This window comes from Mauremys mutica, chromosome 20, assembly GCF_020497125.1.
Source record: "Mauremys mutica isolate MM-2020 ecotype Southern chromosome 20, ASM2049712v1, whole genome shotgun sequence".
NCBI classification, from domain to species: domain Eukaryota; kingdom Metazoa; phylum Chordata; order Testudines; family Geoemydidae; genus Mauremys; species Mauremys mutica.
Window position 1 is genome coordinate 20,957,378 of NC_059091.1, and position 20,500 is coordinate 20,977,877.

The 20,500-nt window shown below is 60.0% G+C and overlaps 1 protein-coding gene across 3 annotated transcripts; it reads left to right on the forward strand.

Moving 5' to 3' along the window:
- The first annotated feature begins 476 nt into the window (after positions 1 to 476).
- Positions 477 to 20,500, forward strand: LOC123353440 (breast cancer anti-estrogen resistance protein 3 homolog). Of its 3 annotated transcripts, XM_044994525.1 has the most exons (11): positions 482 to 594; positions 3,312 to 3,447; positions 8,381 to 8,509; positions 9,233 to 9,666; positions 10,499 to 10,596; positions 11,665 to 12,257; positions 13,855 to 13,970; positions 15,338 to 15,509; positions 16,136 to 16,247; positions 18,575 to 18,760; positions 19,247 to 20,500. In XM_044994525.1, exons 3-11 carry the CDS (start codon positions 8,402 to 8,404, stop codon positions 19,417 to 19,419), a joined length of 1,992 nt encoding a protein of 663 aa, XP_044850460.1. In that variant the 5' UTR covers positions 482 to 594; positions 3,312 to 3,447; positions 8,381 to 8,401; the 3' UTR covers positions 19,420 to 20,500. The 3 variants fall into 3 exon arrangements, with proteins under 3 accessions (XP_044850462.1, XP_044850460.1, XP_044850461.1); XM_044994527.1 differs by lacking the exon at positions 3,312 to 3,447 and having other exon boundaries at positions 477 to 594; XM_044994526.1 differs by lacking the exons at positions 482 to 594; positions 3,312 to 3,447 and adding an exon at positions 6,067 to 7,025.

A 20,500-nucleotide genomic window follows, 5' to 3' on the forward strand; every position in this document is an offset into this window, starting at 1 on the left:
CACACAACCAGACTCACCTTCAAACCTTCACACTCAAACTTACATCCACTATCACACCCAGAATACACAACCCGACTCACCAACTCAGTCACACAGATACATTCAAACTCACACCCACTAACACACCCAGAATACACCAAACTCAGCAACACAAACTCACAGTGATACACTCAAACTCACTCCCAGAACACACAACCCAACTCACAGTCACACAGATACATTCAAACTCACACCCACAAACACACCAAACTCAGCAACACAAACTCACAGTGATACACTCAAACTCACCCCCAGAACCCACAACCCAACTCACAGCCACAGGGATACACTCCGCCTCACACCCAGACTCACAAGCGTTCACCACCTCACATCGTCCCCCCCCCGCAGCCCCTCACCGTTGCGCGCAGCCCCGCCTGGTGCCGGGCTCTGCTCCCGGGGGTGGGTCCGGGCCCTGGGCGGAGCCGCTGCCGGGCGCTGGAATGTGCGGAATGGGGAGAGCGGAGAGCCCGGGGCTGGCGGGGACCTGCCGGGGCTGGAGGGAGCCGGAGCCGCGCACGGGACCCTCAAGCGCAGCGCTGCGCCCCTGCCGCTCAGGTACGGGGGGAGACGCCCGCCCCTGCGCCTGCCCTGGCTGGGGGAGCCCTGCGGGGGGGGATCTCCAGGGGGGTTGCTTCTGTCATGGGGACCGGCTAGAATCCGGGGGGGGGGTATCCTGGAGGTGAGATCGGGGTGGGGGACTGCCCGGGAGGTGAGATGGGGGGGGGGACCCTGTCCATAGGAGATCCAGATGAGGGGGAGGGGGTTCTGGAGGTGAGATCTGGGTGGGGACCCTACCCTATAGGAAAGGAAATGAGCCAGATCGGGGTGGGGGACTGCCCGGGAGGTGAGATCTGAGAGTGGGGGGAGCCCTGGCCTATAGGAGGTGGCCAGGATGTGGGGGGGTCTATTCTGGGGACCCCTGCCCTGGCAGTGAGATGGGAGACATTCCCACTGGCTCCTGCCCTGATGGGGTCCCCAGTTATTTGTTTTGGGGGAGCATGTTAGCAAAGACATCCCCTCCCCTCCCCAGCCTAGGGGGAATCTTATCTCTGCTCCCCACTGCCATTTTTCAGATTGTTTCCCCAGAGAGAGACTGGAGCTCTCCCTAAATCCCCTGCTTACCCTGCCCCCACCCCAGCACCCTTGGTTTGCTGGTAACTCCCCACACACACACACCCTACAGCTGGGTTAAAAGCACAACCCCCCTAATCTAGCCCTTGGAAGAGGGGCTTTGGCTGTGTGATGATCTATCTGCAGGGGGTAGAGGGCCTGGTTCAGCCCCGACCCTGTGGCAGTCGGAGGGGGACCCTGGATTTATCCTGGAGTATCTGAAATCAGCACGTGGCCAGCATGTGTCATGCCTATGCTGTGGTCAGGGGCACACGGTGCCCACAGAGCCCTGGCACAGGCTGCGCGGGAGGTGGTGGGCTGTGGCTGATCGGAACGAACACACGTGTTACGTCACTTATTTCGAGTGATCGGTTTCCTTCCCCGGCGGTCGCACTGGCTCCGTTGTCCAGTCGTTGGTGTCCATTCCCTTTGCCAGTTTTCCGTTTGCCCCCATGTAAATGGGTGTTGCTCTGCTGGAGTTAATGGGGCCAGATCCCTGGCTCTGCTCCTTTGGAGTCGTGGCTGATTTACACCGGCTGAGACCCCTGGAGAGTGTGGGAGGAGGATCCAATCCCTGCGCCTGCCTCAGGGCTGGTGTTGTTCCAAGAAACCGGGCCTGTGATGGCTGGGGGGAAGCACACCAGGGCGGAGGATTTCCTCCCCATTGTGCGGCCGCCCAGCCCTTTGTGTCTGGTTTAGTTGGGGATTGGTCCTGTGTTGAGCAGGGGGTTGGACTAGATGACCTCCTGAGGTCCCTTCCAACCCTGATAGTCTATGATTCTGTGATTCCCAGGGATGGAGCCACAGGGCCAGGGCCATGTCCTGAGCCGGGCGTGTAGCTCCCGTCCAATGGGGCTGCGCCGGGGGATTAGAAGGGTGGTGAGAGCCAGGAAAATTACAGCATCACGAGGCCCCTGCATTGCCGCTCATCTAGTGACATGGAGTTCAGGGGCTGGGACATAGGGACTGTCCTGCAGGATCAGACCAATGGGCCCATCAAGCCCGGTATCCCACCTCCTCCCTCCCCGCCCACACCATGGTGTCAGGTCAGGCCAATGGGCCCACCTAACCCGGTATCCCGCCTCCTCCCTCCCCACCCACACCATGGTGTCAGGTCAGACCAATGGGCCCATCAAGCCCGGTATCCCACCTCCTCCCTACCCTCCCACACCATGGTGCCAGGTCAGGCCAATGGGCCCACCTAGCCTGGTATCCCGCCTCCTCCCTCCCCGCCCACACCATGGTGCCAGGTCAGGCCAATGGGCCCATCTAGCCCGGTATCCCACCTCCTCCCTCCCCACCCACACCATGGTGTCAGGTCAGACCAATGGGCCCATCAAGCCCGGTATCCCACCTCCTCCCTCCCCACCCACACCATGGTGCCAGGTCAGGCCAATGGGCCCACCTAACCCGGTATCCTGCCTCCTCCCTCCCCGCCCACACCATGGTGCCAGGTCAGGCCAATGGGCCCACCTAACCCAGTATCCTGCCTCCTCCCTCCCCGCCCACACCATGGTGCCAGGTCAGGCCAATGGGCCCATCTAGCCCGGTATCCCGCCTCCTCCCTCCCCGCCCACACCATGGTGCCAGGTCAGGCCAATGGGCCCACCTAGCCCGGTATCCCGCCTCCTCCCTCTCTGCCCACACCATGGTGCCAGGTCAGGCCAATGGGCCCACCTAACCTGGTATCCTGCCCAACCTACCCTGGATCAGCTCAATGGACCCATCCAGCTCCGTATTGCCTCACCCTTGATGGGCCCATTGGTCTGATCTGTCACAGCCAGCCTAGTATCCCCCACAGTGCTCCCCAGTCCCTGTTGCGTTTGATCCAGACAATGGCGTCAATCCATGGATGTCACTGGAGTGACTCTGGATTTGCACCGCCCTAGCCGAGATCAGACACTGGCCCCACATCTCCCCATTCTCCGTGGAGCGTGGCTGGTGCACTCACCTGGCTTAGCTGCTTTTTCAGTCTGCTCCACTGATAACAATCGGGGTCCAGCATGTACCATGTCTCCCTGGGACTTTTTATCTGTCTCTTTCATTCTTTGCTGATGGCGGGGGGGCGAAGAGCTTGGGAGCCACCCAGCCTTTCATCTCACTTGTCCTGCCAATCAGTTTCTTCCCAGGGGGCTTCTGATCTGAATCTCATCTCCTTTTAGGAGGAAGCATCTCTGCGGGGGGCTTGGCATGAGCTCTGGAGGGTGGAGACCTATCTGACCCAGTGGTGAACGGTCCTGGAGGGTTGGATGCCCCGTCAGACTGGGCATCCCCTCACGTGATACCCCGCAGTTGCCTGTAAGTCATAGATTCTTGTGTCCCTTAATGTGAGTGATTCAAACCGGCCTGACGCTGAGAGAATTAAGCAGCCTGATGTGTTTAACTTATCCAAGAGAAGGTTAAGAGGTGACTAGAAGCACCTATCCTAGGCAGCCGTTACATTTAGCAGGAAGAGATGCAGCGGCTGCAAGCCGAGGCCAGACAAATTCACGCTGCAAATAATCACGTTTTTAACAGTGAGGGGAATTAGCCGCAGGGTCTGGGCTTGGGATCTACAGAGCTGGGAAGTTGCGCTGGCTGGCTCTGGTGTAGAGGGCTCAGCCCTTTCTGTAGACGGGGGCCTGGCCCTGACCTTGGCAGGAATTTTGCCTTGGCAGCTCTGCCGCAAGGCTCAAAGGAAGCAGAGGGCTGGCTGGCTGAGCAGGGGATATAATCAGCGCTCTTACACGGTGCTTTTCACAAGCAGATCTCAAAGCCCTTCACGGTCTTTAACATAGTTATCCTCCCAGCCCCCCATCTGATGCAGGGCACTGGGGAAACTGAGGCTCGGAGAGACTATGTGACTTGCTGAAGGTCACCCTGGGAGTCTGTGGCAGAGCAGGGATTAGAACCTGGGTCTCCTAAGTCCTAGGCTAGGGCCAAAATCATTGGAACATCATTCCTCTTGGGGGTCTTTGCCTCCCTGATTCCAGCACAGGTCTGGAGCAGCTGGTGCCCACCCTTGGCAGCTCAGCAGCACCTGTGTTGAATGAACGGGTAGGTCTGAGCCCCGGTCCGTATGGGCTTGTGTCCCTCCTGTGGGAACCCAGTGCCAAGATTCAGGGGGGCAGAGCACCCTGGCGTCTGCAGGATGATGCCACCATGGGCAAATGCTCCCTCCCAGTCCCACATGTGAGCGGTGTGGACGGTCGGGTAGCTAACGCATGGGGCTGGGAGTCATGAGAACGGACCGCTGCCCACGCTCAGGGCCTGATCCTAGTCCTGTGGACATCGGCTGCAAAATGCCCCGCTGAGTGGGCTCAGGGCTGGAGGTAGAGTTTGGCTGATGCCAGAGCTGGGCGGGTGGCCCATGCTGCAGCACCCCATAGCTGGAGATGGGACACCAGGGGGCCCAGTGCTCTGAGGAGGTCCAGAGAACCCTCTTTCTGGCTGACCGGCTGGTGGGTCTTGCTCACCTGTTCAGGGTCAAACTGATCGGCAGATCTGGGGTCGGGCAGGAATCTCCCCCCGGCCCAGATTGGCAGGGGCCTGGGAAGTGACGGCTGGATCATGTCATCTAATGGGGGCAGAGGGTCCGTCCAGCTTGGGCGTGGCACCCGTGGGTACATCGATGCTCCGAGCCTAGGCAGGGCTTCTCAACCTTTTTCTTTCTGAGCCCCCTGCCCCCTCCATGCTATTCAAATTCATTGGCCCACCTGTGTCACAACCTCTGTTTTTCTGCATATCCAGTAGGTTAAAAGCCAGGGCCGGCGTTAGGGGGTAGCAAGCAGGGTAATTGCCCAGGGCCCCACACAGGGCCGGCGCTTCCATTAGGCGACCCTAGGCGGTCGCCTAGGGCGCCCGGATTCGGGGGGCAGCATTTTGTGCGCTCCCCACGGGGCGCACGGGAGCTTCCGGTTCCGCTCCCGTCGCGCCGCCGAAGAAGGACCCTCCGCCGACGTGCCGCGGAAAACAGCGGCAGGCAATTGAGCAGCTCAGTGACTGCCGCTGTCGCCTGCGGCATTTCGGCGGAGGGTCCTTCTTCAGCGGCGCGATGGGAGTGGAACCGGAAGCTCCCGCGCGCCCTGTGGGGAGCGCACAAAATGCCACCCCCCGAATTCTGCCTAGGGCACCAGAAACCCTGGCGCCGCTCCTGGCCCCACAACACAGGGGGCCTCCATGAAGCTAAGTTGCTCGGGCTTCGGCTTCAGCCCCAGGTGGTGGGGGTCAGGCTTCGGCTTCCTGCCCTGGGCCCCAGCAAGTCTAACGCTGGCCCCCCTCTGGTTCCTTTTGGCAGCCCCCCCAAAACCTGCTCATGGCCCCCCCAGCTGGAAACCACTGCTCCAGGGTTCCCGTCGCGGCAAAGCAGCTGGTTGGGCAGGGCGGTGCCGGGATACGGAGACACACCCAGGCCACAGGGAAGGACGGTGTGTGGGGCCAAGGGGGCTGGGTGAGCCACGTGGCAGCAGCACAGGGAGCTCAGAGTCTCAGTTTGTGACCCACGGAATTTGGGATCCCTCTGCCGTCTCTGTTGTAGAAGTACCACTGTAGGAAATGTTGGTTACCCCAGCCCTGGCCTCTCCCAGCAGGGGGCGCTGTGGGGAGTGAAGCAGGAGCGCTGGCTGTGGGGGGAGCTCCCAGCTACCCCAGCCCTGGCCTCTCCCAGCAGGGGGCGCTGTGGGGAGCAGAGCAGGAGCGCTGGCTGTGGGGGGAGCTCCCAGCTACCCCAGCCCTGGCCTCTCCCAGCAGGGGGCGCTGTGGGGAGTGGGGCAGGAGCGCTGGCTGTGGGGGGAGCTCCCAGCTACCCCAGCCCTGGCATCTCCCAGCAGGGGGCACTGTGGGGAGTGGGGCAGGAGCGCTGGCTGTGGGAGGAGCTCCCAGCCCTGGCCTCTCCCAGCAGGGGGCGCTGTGGGGAGCGGGGCAGGAGCGCTGGCTGTGGGGAGATGCTGTAGAGATCGTGTGACTGGGAGCCCCAAGGCACAGCCTCTGACTTTAGGGGCCACAGCTGTGAAGAATCATGTGACTTATTGGGGGTCTCCGTAAGTAGAAGCTCGCAGTCCATGTTGGTTGAGAAGAGGCTGGGGCAGTCCGGGGTGGGTGGAGGAGAAGGGGGGCTCTGCACAGGGGGGCTGGGGCAGGAGCCCAGGAGCAAGGCTAGCAGGGGGTCCTGATCTGAGGGTGACCGAAGCCCTAGGAAAGGACTAGAGGGACGTGGGGATCCTGGATCCAAGGCTGAAGGTGAACGCTTTCTGTTCAGTAAGGTGAATCAACAAGGCTCTGGGAGGGGAGTGGGGTCTAGCGGTTGGTGTGGTGGGGAAACTGGATTAGAACCCAGGAGTCCTAGCTCTGGAAGAGGAGTGCCAGGCGAGGCACTCCTGCATTCCTGGGATGCAGGACTCCTGCATTCTGTTCCCAGCTGCGTGGTCGCTGAGTGCCACCAGGGTGCAAGAGGAGGGGAAACTGAGGCACATACGCAACCAGGGTGCAGCGACCTTGTGGGGCGCACGCTGGCTGCAGGGCAACCCCCCAGCTCCTGCAGTGCCCTCTCCCCCGTAAGCAGGAGTGCAGACTCGTATCGAGCGGCCCCATCCCCTGTGCTGAGGGCTCTTGCATGCCAGCCGGTTGGAGCTGCACAGCAGGGCCTGCTCGCTGGGCTGGAACTCTTCCGGCCTGCCGAGGTCACAGGCTGCTGGCGGGCTCCCAGTGCCGCTGACTCAGCGCCCAGGCATCCCAAGGTGTGCTTGGCATCTGATAACCTGCCTAGGCAAGGAGCTGCGTGAACCGGAAGGAGCCCGCCCTGAGCAGACAGTCCGGAGGAGCCACCGTTGGGACAGGAGGATCTGATCCCGAAGACTAGACTCCTCCGGAGCCGGGTGAACAGGCAGCCTCCTCGCAGGGTAAAGGGATCCGAGAGGGTTACATGCCACGGCTGCTTTTGGCACTTTGCTCTTTCCACTCCCGCTTCTTACCGCCTTCCCCTCTTCCTCAGCCTCTTTGCACAGCGTCACCCACAAAGCCACTGGCACTAACTTTACAGTCGAGTCTGGAGCAGTTGTTCTCATCCTGGGGTCCGGGGCCCCTTGGGGGGGCCACATGCAGGCTTCAGGGGGTCTGCCAAGCACATCTGGCATTAGACTCGCTAGGGCTCAGGGCAGAAAGCCAGAGCCCTGCAGCCCAGGGCCCCAAGCCCTGCCACCTGCTTGCTACCCCGTAACGCCGGCCTCGCTTTTAGATGCAGAACATCAGTTGTGGCGTTTCTGTAGCATGTTGGGGAGGCTGCAGAAAGAAACTGATTGAGAACTCCTGGTCTCGAGGCCCCAACTGGGATCGACTCCTCCTGCCCCCCACCCCCCGGCCATCGGGCTGGGTGCTGCACAGGCCCCAGTTGAGATTGGGGGTGCCCCTGCCATGCCAGGTGCTGCTCAGGCAGAGGGAGACCGTCTCTGCCCTGAAGAGCTCACAGTCTAAGGAGAGAAAGTGAGAGGAAAGATTGTTAGCCTGTATTTTACCATTTTGTCTATTTCTCATTGTCTGCAGCACCCGGCACAACAGGCCCTGATCTCAGCTGGGGCAGGGGCTGTCTCTCTGTGTGTGACCGTGCAGCGCCCGGCACAATGGGGCCTGATCTCAGCTGGGGCAGGGCCTGTCTCTCGCTGTGTGTCTGTGCAGCGCCTGGCACAACGGGCCCGGATCTCAGCTGGGACAGGGCCTGTCTCTCGCTGTGTGTCTGTGCAGCACCCGGCACAATGGGCCCGGATCTCAGCTGGGACAGGGCCTGTCTCTCGCTGGGTGTCTGTGCAGCGCCTGGCACAGTGGCTCCCGATCTCGGTTGAAGGCTCTGGGTGCTGTTGTAATGCGCACTGGGGATGTGAAAGTGGCGCTGGCACCGGCGGCGACCCAGCAGGCCTGCGCCTTGGGGTTCCCATTGGCACCGGGCCATGCTGATTCAGCCCTGTGGAATGAGTAGCGCCTGTTGTGCTAAAGGATCAGGCAGAGAAGGGGTTAATGGATGACCAGCAGGAATCGGGGGCAAAGTCCTGAGGGCAGGGGGAGGGGAGGAGGATCCTTCTCTGCTCTCTGACCCTGGTGGAAACTGCCCTGTCCTGAGGTCAGAGGCTGGGACAGGTCAGGCTGCGTGGGTCTGGGGGGGGTGGGGGGTAGGCTGGGTGGTCAGAGTCCGGGAGGGTGGGGGCACGAAACCAGTTGCTGGGAGGAAGATGTTGCTGCTGACCTTTGACCTTTCACCACCCAGGAGGCCTAAGCCGAGGTGACCATGGACTTGGCCAAGGAGACGCTCAGGAAGGAGCTGGAGGAGGAGCTGAAGCTCAGCACGGACGAGCTGCGGAGCCACGCGTGGTACCACGGCTGCCTGCCGCGGGAGGTACCCATGATTCCGATCTATTAGGTGTATTATGGTAGAGCCCAGAGGCCCCAGCTGAGGTCATGCCTCATTGCCCTGGATGCGGCATAGATCCAGAGAGAGGCCCTGCCCCATGGAGCTCAGTCCCGCTGCCTGGGAGGCTCGGTATCCCTTTTTTACGGAGGGGAAGCCAGAGGTGCAGGGAAGGGAAGTGACTTGGCCAAGGTCACACAGAAAGTCAGTGACAGAGCTAGGGATGGAACCCAGGAGTCCTGACTCCCAGCCCCCTCCCTGCTCTAACCACTAGACCCCACTCCCCTCCCAGAGGTGGGAATGGAACCCAGGAGTCCTGATTCCCAGCCCCCTCCCTGCTCTAACCACTAGACCCCACTCCCCTCCCAGAGGTGGGAATGGAACCCAGGAGTCCTGATTCCCAGCCCCCTCCCTGCTCTAACCACTAGACCCCCCCTCCCCTCCCCTCCCAGAGGTGGGAATGGAACCCAGGAGTCCTGATTCCCAGCACCCTCCATGCTCTAACCACTAGACCCCCCTCCCCTCCCAGAGGTGGGAATGGAACCCAGGAGTCCTGACTCCCAGCCCCCTCCCTGCTCTAACTACTAGACCCCACTCCCCTCCCAGAGCCATGGGTAGAACCCAGGCGTTCTGACTCCCAGCGCCCCCCCCGCTCTAACCACTAGTCCCGCTGCCTGCCATCCCCACCATGAACAGCCCTTGTCTCCCCAGGAGGCCAAGTCCCTGCTGGGGGAGGACGGGGATTTCCTGATCCGGGACTCAGGCTCCAGCCAGGGGGACTACGTGCTGTCGTGCCGCTGGCGGGGCGAGACCCTGCACTTCAAGATCATCCGGGTGGTGCTGCGCCCTCGCCTGGGCTACTCCCGCACCCTCTTCCAGTTCGAGCAGGACCAGTTTGACAACGTGCCGGCCCTGGTGCGCTTCTACGTGGGCAACCGCACGCCCGTCTCAGAGACCTCGGGCGCTGTGATCTCCCGGCCCGTCAACCGGGACGTGCCGCTGCGCTGGCTGCAGGAGCGCTACGGGGCCACCAGCCGGCTCTGTCTGGACGGGCAGGAGCCGGCCAAGGGGGACGCGGCTCCCCGCAGACTCAGCCTCCGCAGACTCACCGCTGGGGAGAGGGTGACAGACGGGAACCTGCTCCGGTGAGCGCCGGGATGGGAAATGGCCCTGGTTAGAGCTGGGGCTGGGGTGCTGGGATCTCTGCCCAATTCTGGGAGGGAAGTGGGGTCTAGTGGTTAGAGCGGGGAATGGGCTGGGAGTCCGGACTCCTGGGTTCTCTGCCCAATTCCAGGAGGGAAGTGAGGTCTAGTGGTTAGAGCGGAGAACGGGCAGGGAGTCCAGACTCCTGGGTTCTCTGCCCAATTCCAGGAGGGAAGTGGGGTCTAGTGGTTAGAGCGGGGGACAGGCTGGGAGTCGGGACGCCTGGGTTTGGTTCCCAGCCCCTGGGAGGGGAGTTGGGGGTCTGGTGGGTTTGAGCAGGGAGGACTCAGAGTTAAGACTCCTGGGGTTCTATTCCTGCTGTACCATAGAGTCACAATGTGACCTCGGGGGAAGCCCATTCCCCTTTCTGTGCCTCAGTTTCCCCATCAGTGAAGTGGGTCTTCTGATCCTCTCATCCGGGGATGGGTTGTGATGCTCAATTCCTTGCTAAGCGGGTTCCGAAGCCAGGGGGATAGGGGCTGCCCTGGTTATTAACCCCGTGTCTGCCAAACTGCCCCCGCGCTGTGGGTTGGGTCTGAAAGGCTGGTCCCTGGTGCTGTGCCTGATTCACACCAGCGACTCGGGCTCCAAACTGGCTTCCCCACGAATGATCACGTTCCGTGGAGCAGCCCAGCCCCGGCACGGAGGGCAGGATCCCAGATCTGCCAGCCGGGCCCGTTACTCCGGCATCCCCTTCACTCTGGGCGTGGGCCCTTTGCAGCTTGGGGGTCTGCAGCGGCCTGGGGCTCACGGTGTCGCCGCTTCTCCCTGCAGAGTGAAAGACAGGAGTGGCAGCCACCCCACCGGGCTGGATCAGCTGGGCCAGAGACCCTCCCTCTACACGGCACAGTCAGACAGTAACCTACGGACAGGTGTGTGGGAGCCGGGGCTGGAGGGCAAAGGCTGCCTCTGCTGGGGGGGTATTAACCCCTTCTGCCACGGCGTGGGGGGGGGGGTGCGGTACAGGGCAGGGGTTGGTTTGGCTGCCACCTTCAATGCAGTTCCTCTGGATTGACGCTGGTGTAACAGGATTTGTGCAGCTCCCTAGTGCAATGCTCCCAGGTGGTACCATAATATACCTAATAGATAATGTACAGTGCCTAGCACGTGCATCGAGCGGGGCTCCTAGGTGCTACTGTAATACATCTAATAGACACCTTAATAGGCAGCAGGTTTAAAACAAACAAAAGGAAGTATTTTTTCACACAGTGCACAATCAACCTGTGGAACTCCTTGCCAGAGGAGGTTGTGAAGGCCACGACTATAACAGGGTTCAAAAAAGGGCTAGATAAGTTAATGGAGGCTAGATCCATCTATGGCTATTCGCCAGGATGGGCAGGAATGGTGTCCCTAGCCTCTGTTTGCCAGAAGTTGGGAATGGGCAACAGGACGCGGCTCACTGGATGATTCCCTGTGCTGTTCGTTCCCTCTGGGGCACCTGGCATTGGCCACTGTCGGTAGACAGGATACTGGGCTAGATGGACCTGTGGTCTGACCCAGTCTGGCCGTTCTTATGTATAATGTACTGCCTAGCACACTCCTGGTCCATGAGCAGGGCGCCTAGGTGCTACCATAATACATCTAATAGATAATGTACAGCGCCTAGCGCAACAGAGTTCTGGACCATGACAGGGGTTCTCAGGCATTACCATAATACACCAAATAATGGACTCCTTACAAACCAGATCCTCAAGTTGGTGTAAATTTGCATCTCTCCATTGACTCCAGTAGAGCTATAGCTGGGGGATCTGGCCCTGCTGCATAACACCGCAGCTCCGATTGCCACCCCACTGCTTTCACGCTGGTGTAACTCCCCTGTCCCTAGGGGAGCGACTCCGGATTCACACCAGTCCTGGCTGAGATCAGAACCAGGCTCTGTGGGGTCCATGTGTCCGGCTGCTCCGCTCCCCCCTCTGACATGGTCCCATCTCCCTCTGCAGGCAGCCCGGAAGCTCCAGCCGGCACCCAGGAACGGAGCGAGCTCCCGCCCCCCTCGCCCGTCTTCCGCACTGGCAGCGACCCCGTGCTGCGGCCCACCGCCCCCCGGTGCCTGGACCCCGAGGGGGGTGCAGCCCTGAGCGGCTCGGAGGGGCAGCTGCACTCCAAGGCTCCCCCCAAGCCCCTGCGGGCCCCCTCCATGCTGGTGGGCGACGCCTCCCAGGAGCAGCTCAGCACCTACTGTGAGCTGGTGCCCAAAGCCCCGGCCGGCCTGCGGAGCCACGTGGCTCGGCTGCACACCGAGGAGAAGTGGCGTGGCCGGGCCCGGGCCACGGACACGGCCTTTGGCTTCCTCGAGGACGGGGACGAGGTGGCGCCACTCCCCCGGCCGCGCCACTATGAGGAGGAGATGGAGGGCTTTGTGCGCCCCCTACTGGAGACAGCCTCCTCCTTCCAGCCCCACAGCTTCCACTCGCTCCTCCTGCCCCCTGACAACAAGCCTCTGGAGCCTGGCGCCCTCAAACGGCTCAAGGACCTTTTCGACCGACATGACTGCCGGACCATGGCCCTGCATATCCTCTACATAGACTGTCTGGTAAGGGGGAGCTGGGAGCCCGGGCTCCTGGGTTCTATCCCTAGCTCTGGGAGGGGATTGGGGTGTAGTGGTTAGAGCAGGGGGAGACACTGGGAGCCAGGAGTCCTGGGTTCTATCCCCAGCTCTGGGAGGGGACTGGAGTCTAATAGTTGGTGGGGGGTAGGGTGTCAGGACTCCTGGGTTCCAGTCCCAGCTCTGCTGCTAACTCACTGTGCAACTATGGGCCAGCCACTTCCTTTCCCCGTGCCTCAGTTTCCCCAGTCTGTATGGTGGGGGGAATGATAGTGCCCTCCAGGGCAGTGGGGTGTGGGGAGGTGAGCTGGTTGTGAGGCACCACTGCATCTTTGTAAAGTGCTTTGAGATCCTTTTAGTGGAAGATCCCACAGAGCCATAGAATTTATGGCCAGACAGGATCATTGACCTGGATATCACAGGCTCCCGGCACCCAGACACTAAACCCGATCAGCATGGATGGGTGGGTGGCGTTACCCCCTGCCTCTAACGGCCCTGTGCTGCAGGGAGTGGGGACCCCCTGGGGATGCAATGGGACCCTCGGGGTAAAAACTGGCCACTGGGGTCTGTGCAGTCGTACCTCAGCCAGGCACGGCGGCTGCTCCGCTGTCCCTCGGGGGGGCTTGTTATCCTGCGCCGGTGGCCCCATCTCATGCCTCTCCAGCCCAATTAATAGGAGAGCTCCTCTCCTCTCATGCCCCAGCCCCACCCATGGTCCTCAGGCTCTCCCGCTCCAAGAGGGCCCATTGGACTGGCCCTTCCCAGAGTCTGAGACCTCCCAGCTTAGCTAAGCTGCAGCCTGTGGGCAGAAGAGGTTAAATATTGAGGAGCGGGGGTTGTTTAGGGGGATAGGGGATCTCGGGGGCTGTGTAACTGTCCCCACCCCCACCCTAAGGGGAATGGGTAGGAGCCCCATAGCTCCGATGGGAAGCAGCCCTGGAGAACAGGAAGCAGGAGATAATATATGGAGATATACCGATCTCAGAGCTGGAGGGACCCCGAAAGGTCATTGAGTCCAGCCCCCTGCCTTCACTAGCAGGACCAAGTACTGATTTTTTGCCCCAGATCCTTACGTGGCCCCCTCAAGGATTGAACTCACAACCCTGGGTTTAGCAGGCCAATGCTCCGGGTAGTTAGAGTGGGTTGGGGTCGGCACTGCCTGTGCGGGGCGAGCCCCGCTCCTGAGCCCCCCCACCCGGCTCCTTTGTAACACAGCACTCCCTAGTGCTGTACTGGGGCATTGGGGTCAGAAGTAACTGGGTGGGGAGAGCGCCCCCTATTGATCCCCACTCCCTGCAGCACAGTGATCCTGGAGATGGGTCGGGAGTGGCTTATGGACCGACGGTGACCCACCCTCCCTGGTCTTTGGATGGCCCTGCTTGAGCCTGGCTGGGCGTACTGCTCGCTCCCCAGTGAATGTGGAATGGGGGGATCGGAGTATCCAGGGGCTCTTCAGTGTAATGAGAAAAACCCCAAGGCCCCTCGGGGGACCCAGTGATCTGGCTCCCCTCCACCGGCAGGAGGGTCCCTTTGTCCCGGCAGGTCTCGGGTCCTCACCCCTGCACGTGTTTGTTGCTTGCACCAGGCTGGCAGGATCACCGGGGTGACCAGGGAGCAGGAGCGGGCAATGGGGGTGAGCTCGGGTCTGGAGCTGATCACCCTGCCTCACGGGCACCAGCTGCGCCTGGACCTGTTGGAAAGGTACCGGCCTGGGGGAGCAGGGTGTGGGGACGGAGGCTGCGGGTTGAGGCGTAGCAGTGTTGAAATGTGGCTGCCTCTGGGGGAGGGCATGTGGGTGGCTAAACAGCTGCACAGAAGGATTTCCACTGGCAGGCGGAGGAGCTGGAGTCTAAAGCCGCAGGGGAAAGTTAGAATAAAACAGGGCCGGGGCATGGCTGAGTAAAGCCTTTACTGACCACAGAACAGGGTAAGACTTAAGGTCTTGTCTACATGAACATTTAGTTCGCAGGAAGCTAGGGTGGGAGCCTCCCTCGCCCCCGCGCCCCCCAGTCTGCCTGTGTGCTCTGTCCCTGTGCACCCAGGTGACGTGCAGTACCAGCTCGTGAATGCGCTTTGCTCTAGTGCTCTTTGAAACATGACTGGATCAACGCGCACTAACGAACTTCTAGTGGGCACCAGCAGGGATCCGGCGGGCCGGTCTACGCTCAGAACGCGGTGGCTGGCGCTGTAATGAAATTGCTCTAAGCCGATGGGAGAGAGTTTCTCCCATCAGCATAGTTAATCCACTTCCATGAGAGGCGGTAGCATCCCTACCGTCCACACAGTGCTGTCTGTGCCGGCATAGCTGTGTCACTCGGAGGGGACAGGGAGTGGTTCACACCCCTGAGTGCCGTGGTTACACCGTTACAGGTGTGTAGTGGAGACCAGATCTTAGAGCGTGGCCGGCTGGGGTAAGTTCCCACCCCCAGCGTGCTGCGAACTAAATGTTTGTGTAGACAAGCTCAGGGCCTCATGTGAAAGATGGCAAAGCGCCTCCTAGCACTGCGGTGCAGTACTGCGATCTGCACTCACTGCCCCCTCCTGAAACCCCCACTCCCCGCAGCACAGACCCCCAGAACACCATGCTGGGGCGCTAGGGTCTGCAGTGACTCAGGGCTTGTCTACACTCCACCCACACTGCGGACCCTCGTCACGGCAGAAGAGGTTTTTCCCAGCACTGTAGTAAAGCCATCGCTTCCCGTAGCAGTAACTAGGGCAATGGAAGAATCCCTCTGTCACCCTAGGGGTGTCTACACTGGGGCTTATCTCGGCTTATCTATGTCGTTCGGGGGGGCGGGCGGGGAAGTGAATTTCTCACACCCCTGAGCACCATAGCTAGGTTGACCTTTGTTTTAAGTGGAGACCAGACCTCAGCAGGGAGCGCTCCCCCTCCTGAGCCCCTCCCTGTGTTACACACAGGGGGTGGGGGGGGTTCCCTTGCAGGTCTCCCATTTAACACACAGCCAAGCCAGGACCTGCTTAGCTTGCCCCAGGTAACGTCAGCCCCACTGCATGCCCTGCTAGCGAGGGGGAGGGCTCAGCCCCTGCGGTGTCTCTGTCCCTTCCAGGCACCATCTCATTGCCCTGGGCATCGCTGTGGACATCCTGGGCTGCACGGGGGCCGTGGCGGAGCGAGCCGCCACCCTGCACAAGATCGTCCAGCTGGCCGTGGAGCTGAAGGGCTCGGCCGGGGACCTGTTTGCTCTGTCGGCCGTGATGAAGGGCCTGCAGCTGCCCCAGGTGAGGGGCAGGCCGGTGGGGGGGGGGGGGGGGTGTGTGACTAGCTCCTGTTCCCCATGGAGGCCGGCCTAGAGGGATGGTTCAGGCTGGCCCATAGAGAGGGGCACATGGAATTGTCTCGTCAGGGCTGTGAGCCCTGGAGCGTGGGCTGCTGGATGGAGCCCCAGGGAAGAGACTGTGGGGAGGTAACGTGTTCTAATGGACTAGGTCACAAGACCTGTGACCTTGGACAGGTCACTTCGCCTCTCTGGGCCTCAGTTTCCCCTGCCCGCCCTGTGTGTGTATACAGTGAGCTGCTCAAGGCAAGGACTGTCTATGGGTCTGTGCAGCGCCCAGCACAGGGGGGAGCCCCCGATCTCGGCCAGGACCTGTGCAGCCCCCAGCCCACTGCGGGCCCCCATCTTGGTCAGTTGGTCTGCGCAGCGCCCGGCGCAGTCGGGAGTCTTGAGTTGCTACAGCATAATGGGACCCAAAAGGCCTCGCTCTATCCCTAAGGAACGGGACGCCCATCCAGCTGGCAAGTTGCCAGGGGCTGGTCAGGGGTGCTTGTCCCAAGGCACGGCACCCGCCGTAGCACCCCCGCCCCCCCCCAACCTCTCACTCCTGTCCCCACCACCACCCGGCAGATTGCGCGACTGGATCAGACGTGGCAGAAGCTGCGGCAGAGCCACACCGAGAGCGCCATCGCCTTCGAGAAGGACCTCAAGCCCCTCGTGAAACGCCTCAGCCAGGGGGAAGGTGAGACGCCGGGTGCCCTGGCCATGGGCCTGAGAGGGGATGGAACGAGCTGGGGAGGAGGGGATGTGGGGGGAGCATCATGGGGGTGAATCTCGCCCCAGGAAGAGAGGGCTGCAGGGGGTGGCTGACACCTGAAGAGGTGGGGATTAGGCTGGGGCAGGGAGGGTATGGATGGATGGCCTCACCAGCCTGGGCCGGATCACAACCAGACCCCCTCCCCCGCCTCTGTTGCCAAATGGTGCAGGTCCCCTAAATGTGCTGCTATTCCCCCCGTTCCCACAAATACCCTTTTATGCCCCTGTGCCAGAGCCCTGGCGCAGTCCAGGAGGATGGCTGGCCCAGTGGTTAGCGTGCTGGCCTGAGACTTGGGAAAACCAGCTTCAATTCTCTGCTCTGCCCCAGTGTCCCCATGGACAAATCACATAGTCCCTCTGTGCCTCAGTTTCCCCCTCTGTACAATGGGGATTGTGAGGATAAATGTATTAATGACAGTAAGGTGCTAGGGGGCTGGGTGCCAGATCAGTACCTAAGATGGAACGGACGTCTTTCTGTCCATGCAGGGGAGAGGATTCCTGTCTCAAGTAGGGTCTGAGCCTCTTCTCCCAGCATCCTCTGCACTGAGCCTCTGGGCTGTCTGTAGATGCACCCTTTACACCAGGGCTGTATTTCACCCTCCATGGCCAGTCCTCGTCATTTTGTTACTCTAGGCAGCAAAGCATCATTCAAATAGGAGGGAGAGTATTAGTCCCTCCCCAAGACATCCGAACCCAGACAGTGTCCCATTGCAACTGACTACGGCCAGGTGTGACATAGAATCATAGAATTCAAGATCAGAAGGGACCATTATGATCATCTAGTCTGACCTCCTGCAAGATGCAGGCCACATAAGCCGATCCACCCACTCCTGAACTAATTCTCTCCCTTGACTCTGCTGTTGAATGCTCCAAATCGTGATTTAGAGACTTCAAGTAGCAGATAATCCACCAGCAAGCGACCCCTGCCCCATGCTTCGGAGGAAGGCGAAAAAGCTCCAGGGCCACTGCCAATCTACCCTGGAGGAAAATTCCTTCACGACCCCAAATATGGCGATCAGCTGAACCCCGAGCATGCGGGCAAGACTCTCTAGCCAGACCCTCTGGAAAGGGCTAACAATATCCCCACATTGACCCTTTGTACTAATTACCAGTGTGGCACGTTATTGACCTATTGACTAAACCCGTTATCCTATCATACCATCCCCTCCATAAACTTATCCAGCTTAATCTTAAAGTCATGGAGGTCCTTCGCCCCCACTGTTTCCCTCGGTAGGCTGTTCTAGAATTGCACTCCTCTGATGGTTAGAAACCTTCGTCTAATTTCAAGCCTAAATTTCCTAACTGACAATTTATAGCCGTTTGTCCTCGTGTCCACATTAGCACTGAGCTGAAATAATTCCTCTCCTTCCCTGGTATTTATCCCTCTGATATATTTAAAGAGTGCAATCATATCTCCTCTTATCCTTCTTTTGGTTAAGGAAAACAAACCGAGCTCCTCAAGTCTCCTTTCATACGACAGGCATTCCATTCCTCGGATCATTCTAGTGGCCCTTCTTTGTACTCGTTCCAGTTTGAATTCATCCTTCTTAAACATGGGAGACCAAAACTGCACACAATACTCCAAATGAGGTCTTACCAACGCCTTATATAATGGGACTAGCACCTCCTTATCTCTACTAGAAATACCTCGCCTAATGCATCCCAAGACCGCATTAGCTTTTTTAACGGCCACATCACATTGCTTACTCATAGTCATCCTACGATCAACCAGGACTCCTAGGTCATTCTCCTCCTCCGTTACTTCCAACTGGTGCGTCCCCAGCTTATAACTAAAATTCTTATTAGTCATCCCTAGATGCATAACCTTACACTTCTCATTATTGAATTTCATCTTGTTACTAATACTCCAGTTTACAAGGTCATCCAAATCTCCCTGGAGGACGGCTGGAAGCATCTACAATCATGGGGGAGGGCTGGGGGGTCTGGTGCCCTTTTATCCAAGCAGCTTCCACCGCAGTTTCGGGTCTGTTTGCCTGATGCATCAACCCCAGTGGCTAGACTTGTAGAGACTGAGGCCTGAGATAAGACCTACTGCCGCTACTGGAGTCTTCTTCCAGCTCCAGCGGCCACGGTCTGCATGTTTGCTGTCGAAGGATCTGGGTTGTCGACAGATCTGGGTAGGACAGATTTGTCTGGGCAGTAGTGCCTAGCCTACAAGGTACAGGTTGGATACGCGAGTGGGTACAGGCCCCTGCTTGGCGGTGGCTCTGACGCCTTGTCCCCGTGCTGCAGGGATCTCCTCCCCAGGAGAGGTCGCCATCCCGCACCTCCTGCCTCTCATCAGCCTCATGGAAGGGGAGCAGCTCTGGGGCGACCATGAGGAGAGCTGCGACCTCCTCCTACGCACGCTGGAGTCTGCCCGCTCCATCGCCACCAGCGCCAGGGCCTACAAAGCCACCGCAGAGGCTAAGCTCCAAGGTAGGGTTGCAGGGAGCTGTGTGGGTCGGGGGCTGGCAGAAGGGTTTCCAGAGCCTCATAGGAGTTGTAGTTCAGTTGCCTCATCATGCTCCCTATTTTCTCTGGGCTGGGTTCCCCAGCTGGACTACATCTCCCATGATGCCCCTCCTGACTTGGGACTCCCATGCTGCCGTTGCTTCACTGCACCATGAAGCGATGCTGTGGTGCATCATGGGAGATGTAGTCCAACAACGGAGCTCTGCCCCAGAGGTGGTGGTGGATATGCAGCCACTGCACTTCAACTCCCACAAAGCACAGCTCCAAACAGTAATAGTCTCAAATCCGGCTTTGATGGAAATGGTTTGAGTAGCCCCAGTGTATGGGGAGCTAGGCCTTGCCTTCAGTAAAGCCAGTTCTTAGGACCCCGGCCTGCGATAACACAAACAGCGTAGGAAGGAACAAGCGAGAGCCTCAGCCATTCCCTGGTATCGTCTCTCCTCTCCCTAGGATTCCAAGCCACGCCGGAGCTCCTCGAAGCTTTCCAAACCGAGTTCGCGCTCCGCTTATTCTGGGGCAGCAAAGGAGCGGCCGCGGACCAGGCCGAGCGCTACAGGAAATTCGACGCCATCCTCACGGTGTTGTCCCAGAAACTAGAACCAGCGGGGAAAACGGAGCCCTGAGTTTCCTCCGCCACTGTGGCACGGACCACGAACCATGGCTTGCAGAGCCAAGTCGACACAGGATGGAGGAGCGACCGCGCCCCAGTGCCTGGAGATTTCTCCACGAGCTTGGCCCCCGGTGCCGGTAGCAGGATGGGGACAAGGGAACTAGCCCGAGACCGAAAGCCTTCCAGGCCCCACCGCCACAGAGGACGGTGGATACAGAGATTTCAGCGGCTTACGCCAGGCAGTATTCTACCAGCCCCCTCCTGCCTTGCTGCTGGAGGCGGTTGCTCCGTGTACAGAAGCTTGGGGGAGTGGGACAGATTGGTGGACACATTGCACCCGCAAGCCTACGGATTTTTTAAATGCAAAATGCCACTGCAGGTCTAGCTTCCCCCGCCTCTTTGCCAGCGTGGGAGGGTGTGAGCTGGTTAAAGGGAATGGAGGAGCAGAGGGGATTCCCCCTCCCAGCAGAGGAGCGGTGGCTGGAGCAATAAACCGAAGACTTCCAGCTGGCTTGGATAACTGCTGCAAAGGGTTGCTCCTGTCACTGGGGTGCCTGGAGGGGTGCCGGGGAGGTGGCTGGGGGCCCCCGGTGCAGCAGGAGCAGGGCTAGAACTCAGCCCGGGGCTTGAGCGCTGTTGCCTTTCCCAGGAGAGGACCGGGTGGTAGACACCTACTGGGCCCTTCACCCCCATTCGGGGGATGCATGCCCTGCCCCCTTAGACTGGCTATTGGAGACTTACAGGAAGTGAAAAGTCTCTCTTGGCCCCTGCCCCCTTCTCCCCTGAAATGAGCAGGTTTTGGGCTGCCCTCAGTGCATTAGGGGAGCTCCCCTGAGTTTGGGTGGCCCAGGGATGAAGAATTGCCTAATGGTTACAGCAGGAGACCCCTGGGTTTGGCAGCCAGTTCGGGCAGGAAGCAGGCTGCAGCAGCTGGAACAGACGGGGTGAAGGCTAGGAGAGGCCGGCCAGGGGTTAGACTAGACGCTCAGCTTCTGCTGGCAGCTGCTGTTTAACTAAAGCATCCTCCTGTCGTCCCCCCGACCTCAGCCCAGCGCTCTCCTCAGCGGAGGGCAGTGGGGAAGCGAAACCAGACA

Excerpts from the sequence above, each read along its gene's own strand:
- LOC123353440 (XM_044994527.1), top strand. The coding sequence starts at position 8,402 with ATGGACTTGGCCAAGGAGACGCTCAGGAAGGAGCTGGAGGAGGAGCTG. Across the intron at positions 9,667-10,498 it reads ACAGACGGGAACCTGCTCCG|AGTGAAAGACAGGAGTGGCA; the intron begins GTGAGCGCCGGG and ends TTCTCCCTGCAG. Across the intron at positions 12,258-13,854 it reads TCCTCTACATAGACTGTCTG|GCTGGCAGGATCACCGGGGT; the intron begins GTAAGGGGGAGC and ends TGCTTGCACCAG.